Genomic DNA, 26,664 nt, shown 5'->3' on the forward strand with positions numbered 1-26,664 from the left:
ATAACAAACAGTACAGCAGTTTTTTTTAAATGTTAAGCACAGATTTACCACATGACCCGGCAATTCCACTCCTAGATATCTACCCAAGAGAAATGGAAACATTTGTACATATAAAAAGTAGAACGCAACGTTCATAGCAGCATTATTCATAATAGTCAAATAGTGGAAACAACCCAACTATCCATCAACTGGCGAATGGATTAAACAAAATGTGGTACATTCACACACTGGAATAGTACATTTTTCAGTAATAAAAAGGAACAAAGTACTGATACTACAACATGGAAAAAAGCTTTTCAAAGAGATACTCACCCTCATTAGTCATCACTGAAATGCAAATTAAAACCACAATGAGATGCCACCACACGCCCACTAGAAGGGCTAAAATTTAAAAGACGGACAATACCAAGTATTGGTGAGGCTATGGAGCAACCAAAACTCTCATAGACAGCTGATGGAAATGTAAAATGGTGTAGTGGGTTTGAATAGCATCCCCCAAAAAGATATGTCCAAGTCTTAACCACCGGTGCCTGTCAATGTGATCTTATTTGGAAAAAGGGTCTTTGCAGATGTAATTAAGTTAAGCACCTTGAGGATAATGAAATTAAGATCATCTTGGATTTAGGGTAGGTCCTCAGTGCAATGACTAGTGTCCTTATAAGAGAAAAGAGACAGAGATTTAAGACACAGAAACACAGAGAAGGTAGCCATGGAAGACTAGAGCAGAGATTGAAGTTATACAGCCCAAGCCAAGGAATGCCTAGAGTCACCAGAAGCTGGAAGAGACCAGGAAGGATTCTCCCCTAGAGTCTTCAGAGGCCCCGTCGACACCTTGATTTCAGACATATCTCTAGAACAGTGAGAGAACACATTTTTGTTGTGTTAAGACACCAAGTTTGTGGGAACCTGTGCCAGCAGCCCTAGGAAACTAATACAAATGGGAGAATCACTTTGAAAAATTGTTCAGCCGTTTCTTATATGGTTAAGCACAGAACTACCACAGCACGCACCAAGTGGACTCCTGGGTGTTCATCCAAAAGAAATGAAAATGCAGACTTACACATGAATGGTCATAGCCGCTTTCTTCATAACAGCCCCAAACCAGAAACAATCCAAATGTTCAGCAACTCGTGAATGAATAAACAAATGGGCCAGAGCCACACAGTAGACAATTAATAAGCAATATAAAGAAATGAGGTACTGATACACACAACAACATGAATCAATCGCAAAAATCATTATGCTGATTGAAAGCAGACGGACCCAAGAATACATACAGTATACTTCCACCTATATGAAGTTCTAGAAAATACAACCTTCATCTACAGTGAGAGAAAACCTATCAGTGGTTGCTTGGGAGCCAAGGTGAGGGAAGAGACTGACTGCAAACCAGCAAGAAGAAACTGTTAGAAGGGATTAAAATGTTCTCTGTATCAATTGTGGTGGTGGTTCCACAGGTGTTTTTATCCATCAAAACTCATCAAATTGTACACTAAACGGATGCACATTACGGTACGTAAATTACACCTCCTTTAGAAAAAGAGATGATAATTCATGAGTAAATGAACATTTTATCGTTTTATATTTAAGATTTAAAACTTAATTTCCTATACTTTGTTCCAACCAGTAATATTTCATAAATAAATTTTAAATAAAGATCAAAGAAATTTTTAAAGTAAACAGGCAGACAACTTGCTGTATCATTCAACATGTTTTACAAGCAGAAAATGGAAAAAAAGCTTTGGACTCAGAAAACCTCATTTCACAGAGCAACCAAGTGGCCTTGGGCAAGTTATAACTTCTACAAGTCTCCATTTCAACATCCATCAAGTGTGAATGACATTAACAACTACCTCACAGGCAACAGTTAGGGTTTCAATAGAATAAAAGCTCCTTTGTGCGGGGATTCTATCTTAGCCAAAATCAGAATCCCTGTGTCTGGCAAATAATAGGTGCTAAATAAGTCTTTACAGAAGAAATAAATAACTTTCATTGTAAACCCAAAAGATAAGAAAGACATCACACACAATATCACTGTGTGACATCTGTTTCTTGGAACTGCTGTAGACTAATGCAGAAGGATCTTTCCCCTTTGTACCCATCTTTATACACTGCCTTTATCACATACAGACTCAAGCATGGAAACTTCAGGTCCCTGGTGAAACTTTGCTATAACTCAGGACATAATAGAGCACATTTTATGTTTTAACTCCATAGAGGTATTGCCCTAAGACAAAGTGAGTTCACTTGTAGGACTCTAAATTCTATGAGAGCACAAACAGTGTCTATTTCATTTACCAATGGTTCTCACGTCCAATAATTGCCTGATACAGAGTGAGCAACAAATAGCACGTGTTAAGGCCCTGTAACCAGATAAAGCACAGGACAGAGGGACTTCTAAGAAGGCCAAAGTGGACGATGGGCAGAAAGCAGGGAGGGTGTCATGTCTACTGAGGCTGTGGATGAGGCAAGTAGGGTCTAGACCATGCAAAACAGTGTAGGGCATGTGAAGTTTCCTCTTTATCCTAAGAGCAACAGAAAACCATGATAGATTTTTTTTTTTTTTTTTTTGGTCACACTGCGAGGCTTGCTGGATCTTAATTCCCCAACCAGGGATTGAACCCAGGCCACCGCAGTGAAAGTGCCTACTTCTAACCACTGGACTGTCAGGGAATTCCATGAAATATTTTTAAACAGGTGGTTGGCAGAGGATGTAGGAAGGAAAGGGCCATGATTAGATTTGCATTTTGAAAAGCTCACACACCACAGTGTATAGAAGAGTCTTGTGTGGAAGGAGGGACAGAAGGGGAGCAAGGAGTGTTTGGGTGTAGAGTGAATATAGACTAATAAGGAGACTACTGGAACGGTCCATTGAAGAGGTAATGGTAGCTTGGTCCAAGGTGGTGAAGATGGAAACAAGTGACCAGATTACTATATTTAAACAAATCAATAGGACCTGATTTGCAGAATGAGGGAAACACTCAATTCTTCTGAGCCTCAAGTCTTCACCTGTAAAACAGGACTCTTGATACTCCACCTGTATAATATCTATTTTGCAATCTGTTGCGATAAGAATATGAAATAATATAAATATTATGAAAACGCAGAGCCTGACACGTAATAAATGCTAAAAAAAGAAAAATTCTATGACTATTACTATTGTAATCTCATGGAAGAGCAAATGCCACAGGGTGAACCCCAAAAGTAGAAAACGGGATTGTAGTTAAAGATCCATATCCGCTGTGCCGAAGATACAACATAAGACAACTGTTCAAATACACACATCTGACCGCACAGATTATTTCACCTAAACCGATGTCAGTCCTCAGAAATCAATACCGAAGTGGAAAGCACAACTGATATGATCACAGGCATCTGAGAGTCCGGTAAACTGAGGCACAAGGGTAGCTACAAATTTAACCAAGGAATGAGGTGCAAAAGCAGGACAAGGAAATGGTGTCTTGATTCTCATGTGAGCTAGTCCAACAGGACCAGGCCTGCATCCCGAGCAGCACGAATTTAGAGCCCCCGAAGTCTCTGGCTCCCTTGCTGACAAGGCCTTGTCATCCCTTGGCTTAAGACCGTGGTCCGCTTGCCTTTCAACCAAGCCCTTCCGGTTCCCAGCCCCCAGCTACAAGTGCCCGAAAGATCCCAGACTCCGGAGAGCCCGACATACCTTAGCTTCGCGCTCTCGTTCCTCGGCTGTCGGGGTCCGCTTCATGCTGCCGATATAGCAGCCTTCGCCACTGCTAGTCGCGTACATTCCTCGCCCTACACCCCGCCTCCTCCATGTAGTTCTCTCTGCGTCCTGCTCCCGCCTGCCGCCATTCTCCCTCGTAGCCGCGGGAACTACCACTCCCAGGATGCACTGCGGCGACGCCGGAATGCGCCTCGGGGTTGGGAGCAAGAGAATTTCCCGGCTCCGACAGCTGGGCAAGCGTAGTCCCCTGCGCAGCGAGCTGGCGTGCTAGGGCCCGAAGAGAACTACATTTCCCAGGAGGCAACGGGGCCGGCCATGTTTTTCCCGTGCTCCTCTCGGCTGGCCGCCCCACACGCCGTCGGCGCTATAGCAACGGTAGCTAGCGGCGGGGAGAGAGTGGAGGTGAGTACTCCCGGGGAATAGATGGGGCGCAGGTTGCTGCCCCTCTACCTGCAGCACGGGCCGGGGTCCTGGGGTCTGCTCTACGGCCTGGAGAAGCCCTGGAGTTCTGTTCGCGTGAAGAGAAGCCAGGCTTGAGACACCTCCACCTCCTCAGGCCCGAATCACAGCCCGCCCATTGTCCCCACCCCCAGCACCGGTTTGAAATTTTCTGTCCCAGCCCTAAACCCTAGCTGATGAGCGTTGAGGCTAATTTCCGTGCTTCTCCAGGTCCTTCTTCAAGTAGAAGGTCACACAAACAGTTCGCTTATTTGCCCTGGATTAGGAGTTGGTTGGGAAACCCTAAGCCTCTTGAGTGACCTATTGTTTGCTTAATTTTTACAGTTATTTGTTTATCGTGATGACCTCATAGCCTCTTAACTCCATGAAGGTGGAGACTTTGTTTACTATTTTAGTCTCAGTGCCAAGTATTCATTTATTCATTCCATAAACATTAATGTGGGCGCCCACCCTGTGCCAGGCACTGTTCCCGACCAGCTGTGAACAGGACTGATGCCGGTCTCAAGATGCTTACACTCTATTAGTGAAGAGGAAGTAGTAATGAACCAGTAAATTAGATAATTGCAGATCGAGATGATTGCTGTAAAAGAAATAAACAGCGCTGTAATTGGAAGAGTATTCTAACATAGGATGCTCAGGGAAGGCCTCTCTGAAAAAGTGACGTTTCAGCTGAGTCCCAAAGAATGAGGAGCCAGCTAGTGCAAAGGCCTTGAGCAAGACAAGGGTACCATGGATTTGAAGAACCTAGAGAACAGTGTGAGTGGCACACAGTGAGCCAGAAGAGATCGCATGACACGGTGTTGGTGAGGCATCGCAGCACCGTGCAAGGTCTCTCAACCTCCACGCTATTAACATTTGGGGCCAGATAATTCTTTTTTTGTGGTTCCTGTGCGTTATAGGATAGTAAGCATCATCTCTGGCCTCTACATGCCAGTAACACTGGTCCCCTGCTTCCCAGCTGTGACAGTCAAAAATAGGATCAGACAACTACTTCTTAGATGTGTGACCTTGGGCAAGTTACCTAAGTTGTGTATCAGTGTCTTCATTTGTAAAGTAGGAAACATTTTGAGTAACAACCTCACAAGGATATTGTGAGATATTTAATTAATTCACATAAGCAGAGCACTTAGAAGAGTGCCTGGCAGGTTTTAGTAAGCATTCAATAAATGTTAACACCATCATCATCATCATTGTTATTATAAAAGCCACCATAGCTCTATCATGGAAAAGTTATCATTTTCACAAGTGTCCTCTGTTTAAACTTCTTGCTAATTTGGTTCCTAAATTGACCTCTCCTGTGGCAGTGTTTCCAAAAGAAGTAGATGATCTCCCAGGCATATGTCTATTAGTTGTTTATGTCACAGTAAAAATGCACTGGTCTGAAATCTTTGATGAGTTATAATAAAAGTTATTAACCTTCTCTCTAAAAGATGATGCATGTATACATATGCATACAAGATTTTGGAAACCATCTCTGGCTCCACAGACCCTGAAGCCCCAAGGGCTCCGTTCATTCTTTCATTCATTCAACAACTATTTAGTGAATGCCAGCTATGCACCCAGCTCTGTGCCAACCTCTGAGAATACAGAGGTAAACGAGACAAATCAGCTTGCTACTCTCTCAGACTTTACATTCTAGGACCAATGTGCTAGAGATTGGGAACCTCTGCCTTAGGACATCTTCATTGTCCTAAGTTTTTTGCATTACTAAACATTGCATGGACCACTCACGTCCGCATATAAAACTAAGTTACTGTGATGCATCTCTGTAAAGAATAGAAACTGTAAAAATGCCAGAATTAGCTGGACAGCATGTATGTGGAGGTAGGAAGCCCTGGGACTTCCTAGGAGGTAGGGACCTAGGCCTCATGGCAACAAAGGACACAACAAAAACAAACCCAGCTGGTGAATTTATGAAACCTCTTTCACAAAACTTGGAACTACCCACTCCTTTGTGCATCAAGCTGAAGATTAATATTCAAGTGATATTAACATCCCAGGCAAATGTGCTAAATGACTTTAATTTGCCATCTCACTTACCTTTAAAATAACTCTGTGAGATAGGAATTGTTTTCTCCATTTTTTGAATTAAGGAACTGAAACTCAGCGAGATTAGGTGACTTGACCGGCCAGTAAGTAATAGAAACAACCATTTGAATCAAGTTCCTGACTTGAGTTTTTTCCAAATACCTGCTTTCTTTGGGGAGCAGAGAAGGGGATGGAGGATGGAGAGGAGGTATTTCTTAAATTTGGGGGAGTTTGTTTTTGTTTCAGATAGAGGAAGAAGAAGAAGAGAAAAGGAAGAATGATAATCTTACCTCATTTCCTAAGCAAACTATAGGAAATATACTGTTGAAAGGACCACTGGCTCCATGATTGAATGTAGTATTACTTTTAAAATAGAAGCTTTCATCTTCTTCAAGCAGCACATGTGGGCAATAAGATGTCCATTAAAGTTCTAGTGCCTTATTCATTTTATTTGGTTCATTCCATTGCATAGTTAATGTTACAACTTGGAAAGATTTTGTTTGAATTTTCTTTTCTCCACAGATACGCAATGTCTGGTCCAACTGATGAGACTGCAGGAGACCTGCCTGTGAAAGATACAGGTCTAAATCTCTTTGGAATGGGAGGGTTACAAGGTACAGCCAGCTGTTATTTATTACCATTATGAACTTTGATCAGTAACTTCTTTACTTTTAATTTAAAGTATTTCTGATATTCGTACCAACAAAGCCATTTAAGTAACTATATAGTCTTGATTGGACTAAACAAGAGGATGGAGAATTTAGAACAACATATGGTATTTTACTGCCTGCATCAATTATCAACAGCTCATAGAAAATGTAAAATCCCCCTCTGTTCTGATAAAGAATTGTTATAAATCATCTCCTTAAAATTCCACACATCAGTAGAAACGACACAGAGAGTACCAAGCCTCCAAACCAAATTGCCTGGTTTAAATCACATTCGCCATTAAAATGTTTCTTTAGGCTTAAATTTTATATGGGAGGAAATGCCATATTTAAAAATTTTTGCCTTTCAAGTAGAGTATCTCAAAATGGTTTGTTTAGCCAAGTGATATTGACTTTGTTTTATCAAATTAATACACGTTAGAGGTTTTCTTTGTCCTTTTATCACTTAGTGGTTGCTATAGAGCTAAAAAGCACTTTCAAATTGAGAAAGAAAAGGACTGCTTTAAGGAACAATATAGAGTGTAGAGCTGTGTTTTTGTTTGTGTGTACAGTGTGTCAGCCATTCTGTCATGCCATAGCATTTGTCATTGAGAAGGCTGTGATGTAAAATATATTCCACTAAGGCTTCTTCATACACTTGTTAATCAAAACACTGCAAGTGGCCACCTTGAACTACCACAGAAAAAGATAAATTTGACTATACAGCTTTTATTGTTAAAAGTAAAAAGAATGGGGGATGTGGGGATATATGTATACGTATAGCTGATTCACTTTGTTATACAGCAGAAACTAACACAGCATTGTAAAGCAATTATACTCCAATAAAGATGTTTAAAAAAAAAGTAAAAAATAAAAAACAAGAAAAATTTTAAAAAGTAAAAAGAATGTATAAGCTTTGCTTTAGATCTTTGGTGGAGTATCAGGGATTAAAATACAAATAATTTTAAGTGTACAAGGCTATTTTTTAGTATTTGATACCCTAAGTTCAATTCTTGCCCTCAGTAACCTCCTCATAGGGCTTTAATCTTTGTCCATTTGTTCCTTGTTTCTTTTGGAGGACTGTTGAAAATTGACCAGCTTCACAGGAAAATATCAGATTTAAGCATATGTAAAAAAAATATACACACCTGCTAAAAGGTGTAAAAGTTCTTTAAAAATATATGATAGCTTATAAATGATTTGTGAAGGTTTTTGTTTGCTTGGTCTTGCAGATTTTATTGTTTATTTTCTATAAGCCATAGCTCAGAAAAATATCTTAATCATATTGTTATTGTTACAACTCTTACCTTTGAAAAAAAATACTTCCAGATACCCTGACTTTTTATTTAGTTTCTTCAACATTCAGCATATAAATTGAAAAGTCTTTATTGGATCAGAGTTGCATCTTTCATTCTTATTTGATGTAAGTTCCGTCTTACATTGTTATTTGAATACATTTTTTGACTGGAAACGATTGTTGCTCAAATCCTTAATATTGCATATAAAGTATTAATAGCAAAGACTTTTGTTCTTACCTCCAATCAGTGGCGTGAACAATGCTATAACATTTTCTAAAGCAGTCTTAATTGTAGATCACAAAGAAAAAAACCTGAGATGAGTGCATCAGAGATTATGTTAATATCAACAGTTATTGTTTTTAGAGGCTATTTTAAGTAATCCTCCTATTAACTACCTTGGCATTTTTGCAGAAACTTCAACAACACGGACAATGAAGTCTCGCCAGGCAGTGTCACGTATCAGTCGTGAGGAACTGGAAGACAGATTTTTACGTTTGCATGATGAGAACATTTTACTTAAACAGCATGCCCGCAAGCAAGAGGATAAAATTAAAAGGTTATGATAAAAAGCTTTTAGCTTTTTTTTCCTGACTCTGTAAAGTTTGGAGGATATGCTTTTCTATAAACTTAATTGAAAACCCCACCTTGAATCTTTTTTGGAGCAAGGCAGGTTATAAATCAGTACAGTTTTTAAAAATGGAAAATCTTACAAACTAGGATAATAAACCAAGAAGATTATGAGTGTTTATTATGTCTGAAGTTGCCATTTGAAAGAAAGAGCTAATAGCTATGAGTACCATGAGTGTATCATATCTCTAAATAACTTTTGCTCTAATATTTATAGCTTAATAAGCAAATGGCCAAAACATCTGTTTTCTAAACGTCTTGATTTTAAAATGAAAGTTTTAAAAAGTAATTAGCTATTCTAACTTGTTAGGATGCATGTTCCTTTAAGATTTGGGGTTTACTAATGAGAACATCACTTCACTATCTGGAACATATTTTACTTTGCTTGGATTAATCTAGAATCTGTATTTATTTCAAAGAATCTATTGTTTCTGAGGAAACAGGGTCACTTTTGTATGCAAAAAATTTCTGCAGGGATTATTTCTTAAGAGTAGATAGCTTTCATTCCTTCTTGTTCAGGAACAGTGACTGTCTTCTGAATGTGTGGCATTAAAAGTTCATTCTCATTTGTGAGCATGAACAGATCTGTATTCATATTCATGTTCTAGGTTCAATGGAAAGGTGAGACAAGGATTGAACAAAGAAGATAGGGGGTTTTTCTTCCGCTTGGAAATTAGCCTCTAAAGGAGTGATTCTAGTCAGTTTCTATTCTATGGACTTTGTTTTAATGACCCACTGACCTGCTTTGTGCAGAGCTTTTACTTTGAGTTGGTTTTTGAGTCGTGATGATGGCTTTTTTCAAGACTCACTTGCCTGTTTCTTTTTCTGACCACTAACACAGCCGTCACCCTGTCTGAATGAGGCATTTAGTCTGTGACCACTGAAGAGTTTTTTTCCTTTGTAAACCTAATTGGTCAGTAAAAGAATTAAATTCACAGCCTTGACCTCATTAGTAATTTGTCCTAGCCAGAAAATAGAAAACAACTTAATAATGAGCTATGTAGTTTAATGGGAAAAGGACTGGGCTAGGAGTCAAGTGGTGTACATGTGTTCTTTGTCTCTCTGCCACTCGCCTATGGTATGTTCAAGCCATTTAACCTCCTGGAATTTTATTTTACTCAGCCCTGAGGGTAGTGATCCAATGACCACTATGACCCAAAGCTCTAATTTCCTTCTCAGGTTCACACCACTGACACTACCTAGATACATGGATAGAACTACCTTTAAATTTATCCTTAAGATATAATTAGAATCACTTACTTTAGTATGAATGTAGATTTGATAAACCACCTTTCTAAAGAAGTACTCAAACTTTACCCGAACACTTATTTCATTAATATAAAATAATCAAATGAAAATTATTGCTATTACTGGACAAAAAATGCAATCTTACCTTTCTTGGCAAAGTTTACTTGCATATCTTTGAAGGAATTTTAAGCCTCTCTATGGATGTGCTCTTCTTGCCTTAAAAATTGGAGTTGTTTGTTTTTCTCTAGATGATGACTGCTTTTTCACATTAAATCTGTCTCTTTTTTTTTTTTGCTTCAAACTTTTTTTTTTTAACATCTTTATGGGAGTATAATTGCTTTACAATGGTGTGTTAGTTTCTGCTGTATAACAAAGTGAATCAGCTATACATATACATATATCCCCATACCTCCTCCCTCTTGCATCTCCCTCCCACCCTCCCTATCCCACCCCTCTAGGTGGTCACAAAGCACCGAGTTGATCTCCCTGTGCTATGTGGCTGCTTCCCACTAGCTATCTATTTTACATTTGATAGTGTATATATGTCCATGCCACTCTCTCACTTCATCCCACCTTACCCTTCCCCCTCCCCCATATCCTCAAGTCCATTCTCTACCTCTGCATCTTTATTCCTGTCCTGCCCCTAGATTCTTCAGAACCATTTTTTTTTTTTTAGATTCCATATATATGTGTTAGCATATGGTATTTGTTTTTCCCTTTCTGTCTTACTTCACTCTGTATGACAGACAGGTCCATCCACCACACTACAAACAACTCAATTTCATTTCTTTTTATGGCTGAGTAATATTCCATTGTATATATGTGCCACATCTTCTTTATCCATTCATCTGTCGATGGACACTTAGGTTGCTTCCATGTCCTGGCTATTGTAAATAGAGCTGCAATGAACACTGTGGTACATGACTCATTTTGAATTATGGTTTTCTCAAGGTATATGCCCATAGTGGGATTGCTGGATCGTATGGTAGTTCTGTTTTTATTTTTTTAAGGAGCCTCCATGCTGTTCTCCATAGTGGCTGTAACAATTTACATTCCCACCAACAGTGCAAGAGGGTTCCCTTTTCTCCACACCCTCTCCAGCATTTATTGTTTGTAGATTTTTTGATGATGGCCATTCTGACTTGTGTGAGGTGATACCTCATTGTAGTTTTGATTTGCATTTCTCTAACGATTAGTGATGTTCAGCATCCTTTCATGTGTTTGTTGGCAATCTGTATATCTTCTTTGGAGAAATGTCTATATAGGTCTTCTGCCCATTTTTGGATTGGGCTGTTTTTTTTTTGATATTGAGCTGCTTGTAAATTTTGGAGATTAATCCTTTGTCAGTTGCTTCATTTGCAAATATTTTCTCCCATTCTGAGGATTGTCTTTTCGTCTTTTTTATGTTTTCCTTTGCTGTGCAAAAGTTTTTAAGTTTCATTAGGTCCCATTTGTTTATTTTTGTTTTTATTTCCATTTCTCTAGGAGTGGGTCAAAAAGGATCTTGCTGTGATTTATGTCATAGAGTGTCCTTCCTATGTTTTCCTCTAAGAGTTTTATAGTGTCTGGCCTTACATTTAGGTCTTTAATCCATTTTGAGTTTATTTTTATGTATGGTGTTAGGGAGTGTTCTAATTTCATTCTTTTACATGTAGCTGTCCAGTTTTCCCAGCACCACTTATAGAAGAGGCTGTCTTTTCTCCATTGTATATTCTTGCCTCCTTTATCAAAAATAAGGTGATCATATGTGCGTGGGTTTATCTCTGGGCTTTCTGTCCTGTTCCATTGATCTATATTTCTGTTTTTGTGCCAGTACCATACTGTCTTGATTACTGTAGCTTTGTAGTATAGTCTGAAATCCAGGAGCCTGATTCCTCCTCCATTTTTCTTTCTCAAGATTGCTTTGGCTATTCAGGATCTTTTGTGTTTCCATACAAATTGTGAAATTTTTTGTTCTAGTTCTGTGAAGAATGCCATTGGTAGTTTGATAGGGATTGCATTGAATCTGTAGATTGCTTTGGGTAGTAGAGTCATTTTCACAATGTTGATTCTTCCAATCCAAGGACATGGTATATCTCTCCATCTATTTGTATCATCTTTAATTTCTTTCATCAGTGTCTTATAGTTTTCTGCATACAGGTCTTTCGTCTCCTTAGGTAGGTTTATTCCTAGGTATTTTATTCTTTTTGTTGCAACGGTAAACGGGAGTGTCTCCTTAATTTCTCTTTCAGATTTTTCATCATTACTATATAAGAATACAAGAGATTTCTGTGCGTTAATTTTGTATACTGCTACTTTACCAGATTCATTGATTAGCTCTAGTAGTTTTCTAGTGGCATCTTTAGGATTCTCTATGTATAGTATCATGTCATCTGCAAACAGTGACAGTTTTACTTCTTCTTTTCTGATTTGGATTCCTTTTATTTCTTTTTCTTCTCTGATTGCTGTGGCTAAAACTTCCAAGACTTTCTTGAATAATAGTGGTGAGAGTGGACAACCTTGTCTTGTTCCTGATCTTAGAGGAAATAGTTTCAGTTTTTCACCATTGAAAACGATGTTAGCTGTGGGTTTGTCATATATGGCCTTTATTATGTTGAGGTAAGTTCCCTCTGTGCCTGCTTTCTGGAGGGTTTTTATCATAAATGGGTGTTGAATTTTGTTGAAAGCTTTTTCGGCATCTATTGAGATTATCATATGGTTTTTCTCCTTCTAATTTGTTAATATGGTTTATCACATTGATTGATTTGCGTATATTGAAGAATCCTTGCAGTCCTGGGATAAACCCCACTTGATCATGGTGTATGATCCTTTTAATATGCTGTTGGATTCTGTTTGTTAGTATTTTGTTGAGGATTTTTGCATCTATGTTCATCAGTGATATTGGCCTGTAGTTTTCTTTCTTTGTGACATCTTTGTCTAGTTTTGGTATCAGGGTGGAGCTGGCCTTGTAGAATGAGTGTGGCAGTGTTCCTCCCTCTGCTATATTTTGGAAGAGTTGAGAAGGATACGTGTTAGCTCTTCTCTAAATGTTTGATAGAATTCGCCTATGAAGCCATCTGGTCCTGGGCTTTTGTTTGTTGGAAGATTTTTAATCACAGTCTCAATTTCAGTGCTTGTGATTTGTCTGTTTATATTTTCTATTTCTTCCTGGTTCTGTCTCAGAAGGTTTTGCTTTTCTAAGAATTTGTCCATTTCTTCCAGGTTGTCCATTTTATTGGCATAGAGTTACTTGTAGTAATCTCTCATGATGCTTTGTATTTCTGCAGTGTCAGTTGTTACTTCTCCTTTTTCATTTCTAATTCTATTGATTTGAGTCTTCTCCCTTTTCTTCTTGATGAGTCTGGCTAATGGTTTATCAATTTTGTTTATCTTCTCAAAGAACCAGCTTTTAGTTTTATTGATCTTTGCTTAAATCTATGTCCTTCTTTTGAATGTAATCTCTATCTGTGTGAAAGTCTTTGTGTAACAGAAGATTCAGATATTTAGGTTGACATCTCATTTAAATGGCTACCATCTTTCTATGGATAAGCCATTTGGTGGGGCTCAGGGTCCTAAAGGGCTAGGTAGAGTGTGTGGCTCTGTTGGGCTATGATACCTGCCCAGATTCCTCAATGATATATCCTTCTCTGGATTAGGTGGAAAAGGAACTAATCCATTGATTACTTTACTAGGGTGTTTGTGGTACTCTTGGATCTTGGTTTTTATTATCCTATATCCCTTATAAAGCATGTTTAATAGATGTGCCTCAAGGGAAAAAGAAAACAATCTTAACTGATTATGTTATGCATAGCTTTCCCCTGATGCCGCATGCTGTAGACCGAGTAGCCAGAAGTGTAGATAGACATGTATTACTACTGCTTTTACAGAGGACTCTGCTTAGGGCAAAAAAAGGTTGTTCTATGACATCCCAAAGCTATTAAGGGGTTTTTTTATTTCACTTTTGTTCTCCTAAGTAAAAGCTTCTGTCCATAACCATGCTAAAATAAAGCAAAACCCCGTTTAAAGAAAAATGAAGTGTGTTTTTATTTTCAATCTCCTGTCTGGGTCTTTATAAAAATAGATTCACTATAAACTAGAATCAGCTATTGAAGATGTGCGACCAATTTTGTAAAGTCTTGAACTTGTGTCTCTCATCAAAGCCACCTTTTCTTTCTTGTACTGCCAAGATTTTTCCATTCACTGTCAAGCATGTTTTCTGTACGTGTATATTACATCACCCCCATGTGCCCTTTCTGTCTTTTGTTCTGTCTAACCAGTTTTTATCAAAACTTAAAAGAATCAAAGGTATAAACTCCTGAGATGTCAAAAGCACAATGTATGTCTAAATTTAAAAGTACCATTGAAATAATACATTCTGTACCTAATTAAGTTCTACCATTAAACAGGCATGTTTCTTGAGCACTAAGCAACATTTAATGGTGCATTTGGGTTTCTTTTGAATTTTTCATTGGGCTTTTAATATGTATGTATCTATGCATTTTAACATTTTTATATTTGTAATATGTCTTAATCCTAGAGAAACTGAAAACAATACATCACCTAAATGCTGCATAGTCTTAATACAATTTTGAAAAGTTTTAACTTACTGTGGCTTGCAGATATAACCCACCATATCCACAATCTGTAGCTACATTTAAGTGCATACAGCATTCCTACATAAGGTCATGCGTTAAAAATTGCATTTGAGGAACATATGGAGTAAATATGTGTCCTCTCTTTACTAACCTTAAATGATAAGCCTTAGGAAACTGTTATTTGTCAGTGCTATAAAGCAGATTGTTGCCCAGTGGTTTCAATTATCATCAAAGGATTCTTCACAGGCAGTAATAGTTACATCAAAACCTGAAATTTATTATTCAGGTTCTGCACTGAAGTCTTCACAGTGATTATGTTCCTTTCAACAGAATGCATTTTATGCTGACTTCTCACATTCCTTTTCATCTTTTTATTATTTCCCTAGAATGGCCACCAAGTTAATACGGCTAGTTAATGACAAGAAAAGATATGAACGGGTTGGTGGCGGCCCCAAGCGGCTGGGAAGAGATGTGGAAATGGAAGAAATGATTGAGCGGCTGCAAGAGAAAGTTCATGAGCTTGAAAGACAAAATGAAGTCCTCAAAAACAGACTAATTTCAACCAAACAGCAACTTCAGATCCAGGGTCACAGGCAAACTCCATACAGTTATGTGCAATCTCGTGTTAACACTGGGCGTAGAAAAGTGAATGAAAATGCAGGCTTACAGGAATGCCCCAGGAAAGGTAAACTAAAGCTTACTTTAAATCCTAAATTTAAGTTAATAACTTGTTTTACACACACATACGTACATACGCACAGAGTTTTATTTCTGTACTATTCTTGTTTTTGAGTGTCTTTAGAAAGAGAGAAATCATTTTTTGACTTTTTGATAAAATCACATTAACATGAAGATCATTTTATATAAGAATCACTAGATCATGCTCAAATTTGTCTAGTAAAACATTGAACATAACTATTCATCCTAACTAATAAAAGAAGCATGTATGAAACTACATAAATTACGGGTTTAGTTTAGTTTGAGTTGGTTTTTTTATATTATGGATGGAAATCTCGTTGACTCAGGCAAACAGAGAAACCACTAATTTGCCCATATGGTCACACTGTTTTTCTGAAGGATCACACTTAGGTTCTTCGTCCAAAGGCCTTCTATAAATTTTACAGAATTGTTTAAATCTTCCTCATTGTGTGGAGGCAGCTTGACAGTGGAGTGTGCACATAACTAGGGGTTTAAAAAGTTGGGTTCTTGCTCCTCTGCTTGCTGTCTGGTGACCTTGGACAAGTCTTCTAATCATTCTGAACTTGAGTTTTCTTTACACATAAAATAAAAGGATTTGAGCAAGCGACCGTAAAGGTCTCTTCCATCTTCAGAAAATGATCATTGGTCAATCACTTTTCTCATCTTGAAAATGAATCACCTAAAACCTACCCAGCTTACAAAGCAATTCAATTGAATATAGAAGACTCAGAACTGTAGACAGAACCTAAGTATTTCTAATGAAAATTCCCAATTCCCTCCACCCACAGACAAACTTTATTTATAATGAAGCAAAAAGTCAATAAATATTTTAAGGAATACTTTTTTCATTTCAACTACTAGGGAAGGAAATAGAATTTTAGTTCTAGTTCATCTTTGTTTGGAATGTGCTCCACTTAAAGACCAAACATCTTTAGGGAAATAAAAAAATCATGTAAAACTTTCAATTCATTGAGGGAACAAAAAACACTATCTGAACAGAAAAAGAGAAAAATTTGTTCTATTTTTCTCTCCAAGCCAAAATGTTAACACTATATGTTCCCTAGACAGAGTTCCTTTGAAGTCAGTAAGGCCTCCACGGTAGGCAGGAGGCAGCTCCAGGATAAAAGAGCTTGGCTACTCCTAGCTATGTGAGATTGGCAGTAGGCTTTGAATATAACCAAAGTAATCATAATGAATTATAAATCAAAAATACATTCTGCCGCTAATTAACTTTTTATGTGGAAGAGAGCACTTGACTTTCCAGAGCCTCATTTTCCGCACCTGTAAAATGGAATGATAACACCAGATTAGAAGAAAGGTCAGGAGATGGTAGGTCCACAACAATATATTTTACCTTTAAATAGTCATTTATGCTCTCTGAACCTTAGTTTTGTCATCTGTGGCTACAGTTGGGCAAGATGATCCCTGTGGTCTGCAAGGTCTTTTATGCTAAATAAAAACGATGCCCAAATATTAGATTAACATTGGCAAGCTAATCTAGTGCTATGAATTGCTGTTTAAATAGAAGAGTTTGATGGAAGTTTCTCCTTGTAGAAGAGCCACAGAACAGAAGAGCCTTTAAAATGTTACTTACATAGATTAAATTTCTCCTTATATTTACACTGTTAGTAATTCAGAACTTTTTCACTGTTTGGTACAGAATCTAGGACATAAGAAGTTGCACAAAGGATTAAATAGTAATGAATACTTTCCTAACTTCTATCTTTCTGTGTAAACCTGAGGCATCATTATCAAGATCGCTACCTTAGTAGCCTTAATAGACTCTTCAAGACCGCCTTTGAGGCTGGGACTTAGACCAGAGTTGTCAGAAATACCGCAGCCTGAGGGGCTGGGCAAGAACCCTGACCCTCTTGGGCCACAAGCAGTCTTGCCCCCGAAAGCTGCTGTACAAATATTATCGTTTCCTATTTGTACCTTGTCAGGATAAAGGATAGAAAGTACTGGCTTAAGGTGTGATCAATGTAGTGTAGAAACAATTCCTATTGTGAAGAACCAGTAGAAAGATTATAAAGTGTATACATTTTAAATATAGCCATTGGAAAATCACCATGAGACTGTAAGTTTTAAGATATGTTTTGAGTATAAGTGGTTTTTTTTTTAAATTCTAGTAGTAATGTTTAGTTTTTCCTTGATTTATGTAGGAAAAGCTTAGGAATTAGTATTACTGCCAAAATAATATAATTGGCAAATTTTAACACGGTAAACTATTGTAATGTTTTAGGCAGGGCCTGTTCCATTCTTTACTCTGGATTACAGCAATAAATGTTGAAAGTTTTGGAAATAGCAAATGATAGTTCCATTTTTCCTAATTAAAATTCTCATTTTTAAAAAGTAAACTTTTATAAGGAGAATGAGTTTTTTCTGTACCTTTATGTCTGGAACTATTCTCCATTTTAAAAATCTAAATTATTTGTCATATTTCATTTACCTAAAACTAATAACCTAATTATTCTATAAGTGTAAAGTAACTCCTATAATTAAAAGAATGTCTCGTTTTTAACAATGGGACCAGGCTTGTAAAAATTATTGTAATTTACAATATTTACAAAATTATTGTAAGTTACAAAAAATTGTAATTATTTTTATAAGAAAAATTATATTGAAGTGCAGCAGCAAAATGTTTTATTTAAAGGAATCCTATTGATGATCTCTTCTCAAATTACCTTTGTTTAAATATGGATTTTCTTATTGAGGTAGAATAAATCAAAGTACAGGAAACATTTTGACTTACGCTCACAATATCTGTGAATCACACAAATGAAGATAAGGTTCAAAATGTAAGGTCAAGGGGTGTGAATGAGTAATTTAAAAATCAAAAAACCTTTATCAAAAATACTAAAAAAAAAATCACGGTTTTGAAAACTTTTTCCTTCATACCTCAGTTTATATTGTAAAGACCTGTTAAAATTTTGGTTCTTTCAGAATTTACTTTGGAAGTTCTAAATCTAAGTTGAATAAAACTATTTCTGGGTAATTTGGTTTCCATAGTAGAATTTGTTAAATGAGCAATACTTGCTGCTGTGTTTTATTTAATGCCAACTGGTGGCTGAGATCTAACAGTTCCTTTGGCAATGTACGTCTGATTCTCTGTACTATGGAGCGCATATCTCTCAGTACTTAAGAGACTTTATTGTATTGCATATTTCCTTACGATAGCAAGTCAAGGGTCCTTCTTTTCTAAACAACTTCACTAATTAATAATCTTATTAACTTATTTTTAGGTATTAAATTCCAAGATACAGATGTAGCGGAAACTCTGCAACCCATGCCTACAAAACATGGCAACAGTTTACTCGAAGAAGCCAGAGGAGAAATAAGAAATTTGTATGTATTCTTTTTGTGGTCATTTTAGAACACTGTATATTGATCATGTCTTTTTTGATCCCTCCCTTGCCTTTATTTTAAACAAAATTGGTTTGTGTACAAATAATTTGCTCCATTAAAATACAGCTAGATCTGTGAGGTAAGAACAGATATTATATAACATCTTTCCAGTACAATGAGGTAAATGAAAAACGTAACCAATTGCATCAGTGGAAGCGTTTAGAGAAGAGTCCTCTTTATTATTATAATTTCCCCCTCAATGGAATGGCATAAAGCCCAGTCATTTAGAATAGTATAAGCTTTAGAGGCAACATTTTCATTCTCAGAAGAATTACAGGTAGTTTTTTTTGTTTTTTGGGTTTTTTTAGATCATGAATTAATTAGCCTTTCTGTGGTTTAAAAAAAGAAAAAAGAATTGGAGGGAGTGGCTTAAAAGTTTGGAGCTATCAAATACATATGGATTTCAGATTTTGTTTCATGCTGATTCTATGGTACCGCATTCTTCATCATACTGTGGTTTCAAAAAAGTTACTTCTGCCACGTTTAGCTTACTTTTCCAGTTAATCAAAGCCTCATGGTGATCTCAGTGTCTGTAAGTCACACAAATGAAGATAAGGCCTTCACCTGGATCATCAAAAAGCAACAATTCTGAATGAGGAGAGAAAGCATGAGACAAAGAGTATCATACTTTCGATAGCTGCTTAAGAATAATATTGGCTTAAATTTTTACTTTTGAATATTTTAAATACCAGTTACAGTAATGATTGCCTGTGAAAGAATAAAACTAAAAGACTAGACCTAACCTTGTTTCCTGTTAGTCAGTGGAAAAGCAAGGGTTCAGACCAGTCCTGAGGCTCGGTACACTGGGATGCTGCCAGACATGGTAGAGATAAAATATAAACCAGAGACCACTAAGTTATGTTTTGCAAATTTCTTGCCTTCTCTCTATGAAGTGTTAATTTGGGTGGTATAAGCAGCTGTGCATATGAAAGAACAAAGGCACATAAATTACCTGAAGAAGACCAGATCACAGAGTACTTAGTAGGTGACCAATAAATACTGCATTGAATTGAACCACAGTCCAGTCCGTTGCCTAGGACATTATCTTATATAAAGCAATACCTTGAATTCTTCCATATGTACTTCCAAATCATCACATTTAATCTGCTACTATTTCACTATGTGCCGGGGCACTTAAGCTAAAATTTTTAACTTTTGCTTGCCCTTTACTATGAAGCACTTTCTTTGTACTGCTCTTATATACTGCAGATTTTCCCTCAAGCTGCAAATTCTTGTAAAGATTCTTTATTTCAGAGAAAATGTTATTCAGTCACAGAGAGGCCAGATAGAAGAGTTAGAGCACTTGGCTGAGATCCTGAAAACTCAGTTGAGGAGAAAAGAAAATGAAATTGAGTTATCTCTTCTTCAGCTTCGAGAACAGCAGGCTACAGATCAAAGGTATGTTAAAACAGAAATATCACTTTGATAAGGTCAAAATTAGTTTAAAATACTTTATCATGTGCCACAGAAGGATAAGCCTAGTCTATTTAAAAATCATGTTTTTACTTAACATTCTTCATATAAGCCTGCTCTAGACCTACTAACTGCTATCAACAACTCAAGTCTAAGGGCATTTTTCCCTAACCTACTCTGCCTTCACTTGTTTCCTCTGCTCATTTACCAAGCCGGTAGGAAGTTCTGATACCATTTGATTGTACCTACCAAGAAAAATATGTGTGACAAGGACTCAGCTGTTGGCATACCTTGTGAATAAGCCCAACCTTATTTAAGTTTTTTTCCCAACCTTAAAAGGTAGTACATTCCATAATACAGTCCCCATTTTTTTCATCCCATAAAGATGTTACCTCTCCTAATATTCAAAGTTTGCATCGAATTCTGCTGATTGTTATGGGTGACAGTGGGGCCCTTCAGTAGTCTCCTTGCTGCCTCTTCATTTTTGATGTTGGATAATATACAGTATTTTCTTTTCCGTCCTCCTTTGTCATTTGTTGGTTCCTAATACCTCTTCTCTCATTTTGTGCTTCCACGTTGTGCTTCCAACAAGATTTTATCTTTTTACCATATTCTTTCTTTACCATATTCTTCCTTTATGGCCCTTTTCTTTTTGTTTGGAACAAGCATACTCAAAGGTACGGAGAGTAGTATACTGAAATCTCATGTACTCATCTCTCAACTTTAACAATTATCAACATGCTAACCAATCTTGTTTCATCTATCCCTTCACCTTCATTTTCTTTAATTAATTAGCCCCTGCCAAATATCATGTCATCACACCTGTAAATGCTTCAGTATATATCGCTGTCTGATAAAGAATTTTTTTAATGTAATCACCATGCCATTATCACACCTAACAAAATTAACAGCAATTCCTTTATACCATCTAATAACTAGTTTATATTCAAACTTCTGTAACGATGACTTCCTGCTGTTTGAATTGGAATCCAAATGAGGTCTACACATTGCATATGATTGTTATATCTTTTATGTCTCTTTTATTTCTCTCTTAACATTTTTTTAAACCAGACCTAGATCCTCTATTTGTTTTTCCCTTACCAAGTGTGATATCATACTTATGTGAGTAGGTTCTCATTTAGAAAAACCAAGTATGATTTTCCACTTTTTCATTTCAGAATCAGAGTTTACTTCTTCTTTCACAAACAAACCTTACATAGTAATATTTGAAAAAGCTAAGATGCATAATAGAAGACTTGTTTTAAAAAAATAAAGTGGGCTAAAAATATATGAAAAGCTTTTTATTTCAAAGATTTAAAAGGTTAATATTATCTCTACTAATTTGTGTTCCTAAAAAGTTATGTGTAAAATTAAATTATGTAATGAAATTCTATATATTTTGTGACATTAATATACCCTTCTAAGTGCAGGGCAAAAGAAAAATGAATATTTTTGAGAATTATATTTGTAATAGGGAATGTAATTTGAACCCTGGCTTTGAATCAGGGTTTTAAATACCTAGGAGTTATCCATGTTCCCCCTAAGAAAACCAATAAATGGTTCCTTGTGAGGAACAGTGCTGAAGACCCCAACACTGAATATGGTGACCTTAATAAATTGCCAACAGCCATATTTAAAATATTATCTGAATATAAAAATTCTGCATTAGGCCAAGCCCAGGCTTGGAGCCCATTCCTCAACAGCTGAGTACAAGGTTATCAGACTACTTTCTCTGTTATATTTCTTAAATTGCCAAAGAGTAAGATCGACCCTGTGTTGGCCGTTCCTTCTTCCAAAGGCATATGATCATCTAAGAACTAGAGTGTTGTGTTAATTGAAAGGGAAATCCAAAAGTTCTTCAGTCCTAGGACTAGAACAGCCGAAGAACTAGAGTCATAGATGGGTCTGCATATTTTCTAGTATAAGTATTTTCAGCAGAAGACATCAGCATATACACATAGAAGAGTTTACCTTAAAAACTAAACTAAGGCTAACCTTAGGGGATTATGTTATTCACTCCATAGCAGTCTATTTTCTGTCACATCAAGAATTAGAAGCAGAGACAAAATGAGTATTACGGTTAAAGAAGCTTTTGTTGCAGAGGCCAAAGAATGAAAGCAATTTGTACCCTACCTTACAGATTTTATAAAATTGAAAATTATTGGTTATTTGCTTAGAAGGAAGGGTACCTATGGTGAATAACATATTGTTTCTTGAAGTACAGTTGTTGAAAACTGAAGAAATGACTTCAAATAAGGGTCTTCAAGTCTTTTTTTTTTCTTATATGTTTACACATAGCTCAAAATTTTATGTGTAACAGAAATTTTTTTGAGACTAATGGAAAACTGTTGAAAAATGTTGGGGAGAATATAAAACTTGGTATAATTTACTGTAGAGAAAAATCACAAAATGGAAAACATATTTAAACTTCTCTTTCATGGATACATTATTTCAGATTTGAAATTCTAGAAGTCTGATCTGAATGTTGGACTCCTTGTTCTCAAACATGAACCTAACGTAGTTGTAATCTTCAGAGTGCGGTGCTTGATATTTATGGCAAAGAGCCTTTTCATAGAATATTACAGAAACTCTTCGTAGTATGTGTTTAATAGACCAGTTTGGTTTGGCATCAGCTTGACATAAACTTTTGGTTATCCAAAGCCCTTAATTGCTTTGAAGTAAAAACCCAGTGCTGCTCTTTTTTATTAAAATCATGTCTTTTCCTGTTATTGTGGTCTATTTTGGAAGACTGAGTTGTGATTTTTGCATATGTTCTACATAATGCCTCATTAGCAAAAAATCTTGTATCATTTACAAGTAGCCTGAATGTCTGTGTTGTTTTGAACAAAAATCCATATTAAAATTTAAACAATATAAAAATGCACATTTTCTGCTTATGAAAAAGGCCATCTTAAATTAACTGCAAAGCAGTAACCAGTGAACACATGTACATGAACATTAAAATCAGGATGATTTTACCTTTTACTGACTTTTTCAACTCCAAAAATATTTATACTCTTACCAAATGTGTAACTAGTTTGTACTAAGTGTTTTTTTAAGTAAATGTTAGGGTGTTTACCTTCTTAATTAGAAATCATGTAAGTGCCATGATGTCCCAGTGGAGGAAATTTAACCCGTAAATATTTCAGACACTGACTTGCCCCCTTCCCTTTGGTTGACAGCACACTGTCAAGTCATAAAACACAGAGGCCTTTTGCAGCCGCACAGTATACAAAGCAGCTTGGCTTTAGGGGCTCCATCTTTCCAGCTGTGCACAGACGCGGATTACTTCCTGGCACTCAAAGTTCTTCCCCAGCTTTTCATTTTGAAAAATGGCAAACCTACAGCAAAGTTGTAAGAATAGTAGTGTGAACACACATACCTTTCACCCCTTGGCATGTTTGTGAATGACACAGCCTGTTCTGCATTCTGCCCACTCAGGCACAGGCCCCTTCCCCTCCCTCCCCCTCTCTCCCTCTCTCTCTCTCTGAGCGTTAGGTGCATATATCATGTCACCCTCTCTCCATTTCTAAGCACCTTCTAGGAACAAGGACATCTTCCTACATAACCACAGTACAGCTGTCACACATTCAGGACATTTCACAATGAATGCACCAGTAGCATCATCTAAATACACAGTCCATATTAAAATTTCCCAATTGTCCCAATAATGGCCTTTATAGCTGTTTTTTTAATTGCTATTTTTGTTTTGTTTCTCTTTTTTTTTAATTAATTTATTTTTGGCTACGTTGGGTCTTCATTGCCGCGCACAGGCTCTCTCTAGCTGCGGCAAGCGGGGGCCACTCCTCTCTGCGGTGCGTGGGCCTCTCATCGCGGTGGCCTCTTCCGTTGTGGAGCATGGTCACCAGGTGCGCGGGCTTCAGTAGTTGTGACACACGGGCCTAGTTGCTCCGCCGCACGTGCTCGAACCTGTGTCCCCTGCACTGGCAGGGGGATTCCCAACCACTGCGCCACCAGGAAAGCCCTGTTTTGTTTTTCTTTGTTTTAATCCCATGTCCAATCAGGTGTCATGTATTGTATTTAATTGTCATGACTTTTAGGTTTCCCTTATTCTAGAGTGGTTCTCCAGTCTTTTCCAGCCCATTGATGAGAGTTGTTTGCAGAATGCCCCTCAATTTGGATTTGTCTGATTGCCCAGCCCCCTAATTTAGAGGGCACATCTGGCTCTTGGATAGAAGGGTAACTGGGGCGAGGGATAACCATGCAGACATTACTATTATACAGGGAGGTAATCTGTCATTTTTAAAAAATATATCCAACAAGTTCCTACCGTTGTTTTGAATACCTTAGAATTTGCCTAATGAAAAGTTATCACACTCAAATACTATGTCTTTTATCCCCAAGTTTTTTATTATTAATGTTATCTAAGTTTTTTTGTGATAGCTGCTTGGCATGTTTCCCAAGCACTTTATTTAAACCACAGAAATTATCAAAATTAATAGTAACTAGTGTATTAGTGTGTATGTGAGAGTGGAGAGAAAGCTAAAACTTAGGAACATCCCAGAGAAAGGAAGCAACTTACAAGAGTAGGAAGAATTTATCTCTTTAGACCTGGCTCTCTCATATAAGAACTCTGGCCAGATTCTTTACTTCTCTAAGGCTCATTTAGCTACCTTAACTGTGAAATGAAGAGGCTGAAATGGAGTAAGTGGTTCCCTACCTTTTAAAACCAGATGCTTTTATCCCCAGAGACCTTGGGATTCTGAAAGATTTTGCCTCCTAAGTAAGCAGTATGTATTAATTTAATAAATTTTGCATTTTTTTTTCATCCAAGACCTGTCTCATGCTAATCATTGCTTCTGATAATTGTGAAATAGCCTGTATTATTGCACCGATTTGCTATAATTCTATCCAAAAGTAAAAACAATATAAAACCTTTAGTTCGCTTTTACAGCTTACTTGCCAGTGAGTCTACATTTCTCATTGGGCTTTTTGATATTTTTAATGTAATTCTCAAATTCCCATTACTAGTCAGAATCCATTAAACTTGACCTTCAAAATGGCCCCTGAAGAAGATGAGCCAGGATTTGGGTTCTTCCTGTCCCCAACCGGTCCTCGGGAGCGCGCCCTCCGTTTTCAGAAGAGTGAGATTATGTACATGTAGAAAGCTCTACATAACTGTCCCCCTCCATTCCTTGCGCGTGTTTAAGAATAAGAAAATATTGAGTTCTGATTTATATTTTGACCCAACACCACAAGAAAGATACAATCCAGAGGCAAATAAACATACACATACAAACGTTTTCCTTTATGCAATCTTAAATCAGGGAGCATTATTTTCATCTGTGAACTAAAGCAGCCGTTTTGAGCAAAGTCATTACCTTTCAAATAGACTTTGCTTGGCTATTTTAGTGAAGCTTATTCCATTTAATTCACTAGCAACCTCATATAATTCTATTCATAAGTGATACCTTATTGTTATCTGTGTATCCCTAATAAGAGCTATGAATGACCTACACTTCTCTCAACGATATACTTAGAGAGTCTGCCACTGTTCCCCCCCCCAAAAAAAAAAAACACAACTGTAGAGTTTTTTTTAATCCTCAGATTGTTTTCAACCTTATCCCCCAAATTTAGTCACCCTAAAACTGTTACTCAAAAAGAACCTCTTCGTTCTATCTCATAAATATCTTACCTAACAACTTTCCAGAGTCTCATAGCCTACCTTTTGTATTCTAAAACCTTCCCTTCTAAGTGGTGTTAAAGTACTATATTACAACATTTTTTGCCTCAAAAAAGATCAAGAAGCTTTTTTTAGCATTCATAATCCTTACTGCAGCAAAGAATGAAATGTTGATGGGGGTTGCGGCGGGGAGGAATTGTGTGCCTGGGAAATGAAGTATTAGAAACTTTCACTGGAGCAAAGATTTTGGCTTCTTAAGCTTTCATATTAGACTATACATTACATAGCACCACTGAAAGTTTTTCCTTCTCCAGTATATCTGAGGTTTTAAGTTTCTGGATTTATTATGGCACCCAGTAGCAAAGCTGGAGTCAAGTGTTTTCAAGGCTTCCATTAGAAATTCCTCTTTCAGAGTTTATTGCTTGACTGTTTCAAATTATATGAGAGAAACTTGGCACATAGGTTTTTGAGCTGGATTACTTTTTTTCAAGATAAAATCTAATTTATTTCAGTTTGTTTTTAATCTTAGAGATGGGCCAACAGCTCTTCTCATAGTTTTAGAAGATTTGAGCATAATTCTAAATAATGTCTGTTAAAAAAAGAAAAAGAAAAAAAACCACATTTTCCAACTTAATTTTTTATAGTTTTTTTCAAAATCCTTGTTGAAAAATATGAGAAATTTGTTTTTACAAAGCTCTTAATTAGTATGCTTGATATCCCTTTGCAGATCATTTCACCATGTGTAATGCAGCATGTATGAATTGGTACATGACCATCAGAGTTCATCTGAATGTTTTTACTGTGCATTGTTCTTTCTGTTCGAATGTCATCATCCTGAAGATTTGATGTTCCCTTCATAGTGCATGGAACAGGGCAGGAAAATACTATGTGGAGGTCACATAAAATATTGCTCATAAAATTA

At 36.9% G+C, this 26,664-nt stretch overlaps 2 protein-coding genes across 2 annotated transcripts in view; one reads left to right on the plus strand and one right to left on the minus strand.

Moving 5' to 3' along the window:
- Window positions 1-3,807, minus strand: part of FTO (FTO alpha-ketoglutarate dependent dioxygenase) — a 374,026-nt gene extending 370,219 nt beyond the window's left edge. The window contains exon 1 of the mRNA XM_061173250.1: window positions 3,677-3,807. Within this exon, the coding sequence (XP_061029233.1) occupies window positions 3,677-3,763 (87 nt within the window). The 5' untranslated portion in view covers window positions 3,764-3,807. The remainder of the gene's footprint in view (window positions 1-3,676) is intronic.
- Window positions 3,808-4,081: 274 nt separating this feature from the next.
- The window catches only part of RPGRIP1L (RPGRIP1 like), a 95,494-nt gene continuing 72,911 nt past the window's right edge, over window positions 4,082-26,664 (plus strand). Inside the window, exons 1-6 of the mRNA XM_061172844.1 lie at window positions 4,082-4,102; window positions 6,710-6,801; window positions 8,544-8,688; window positions 14,968-15,266; window positions 18,523-18,625; window positions 19,940-20,083. Of these exons, the coding sequence (XP_061028827.1) occupies window positions 6,717-6,801; window positions 8,544-8,688; window positions 14,968-15,266; window positions 18,523-18,625; window positions 19,940-20,083 (776 nt within the window). The 5' untranslated portion in view covers window positions 4,082-4,102; window positions 6,710-6,716. The remainder of the gene's footprint in view (window positions 4,103-6,709; window positions 6,802-8,543; window positions 8,689-14,967; window positions 15,267-18,522; window positions 18,626-19,939; window positions 20,084-26,664) is intronic.

Source organism: Eubalaena glacialis, chromosome 18 (genome assembly GCF_028564815.1).
Source record: "Eubalaena glacialis isolate mEubGla1 chromosome 18, mEubGla1.1.hap2.+ XY, whole genome shotgun sequence".
Classification (NCBI taxonomy): Eukaryota; Metazoa; Chordata; class Mammalia; order Artiodactyla; family Balaenidae; genus Eubalaena; species Eubalaena glacialis.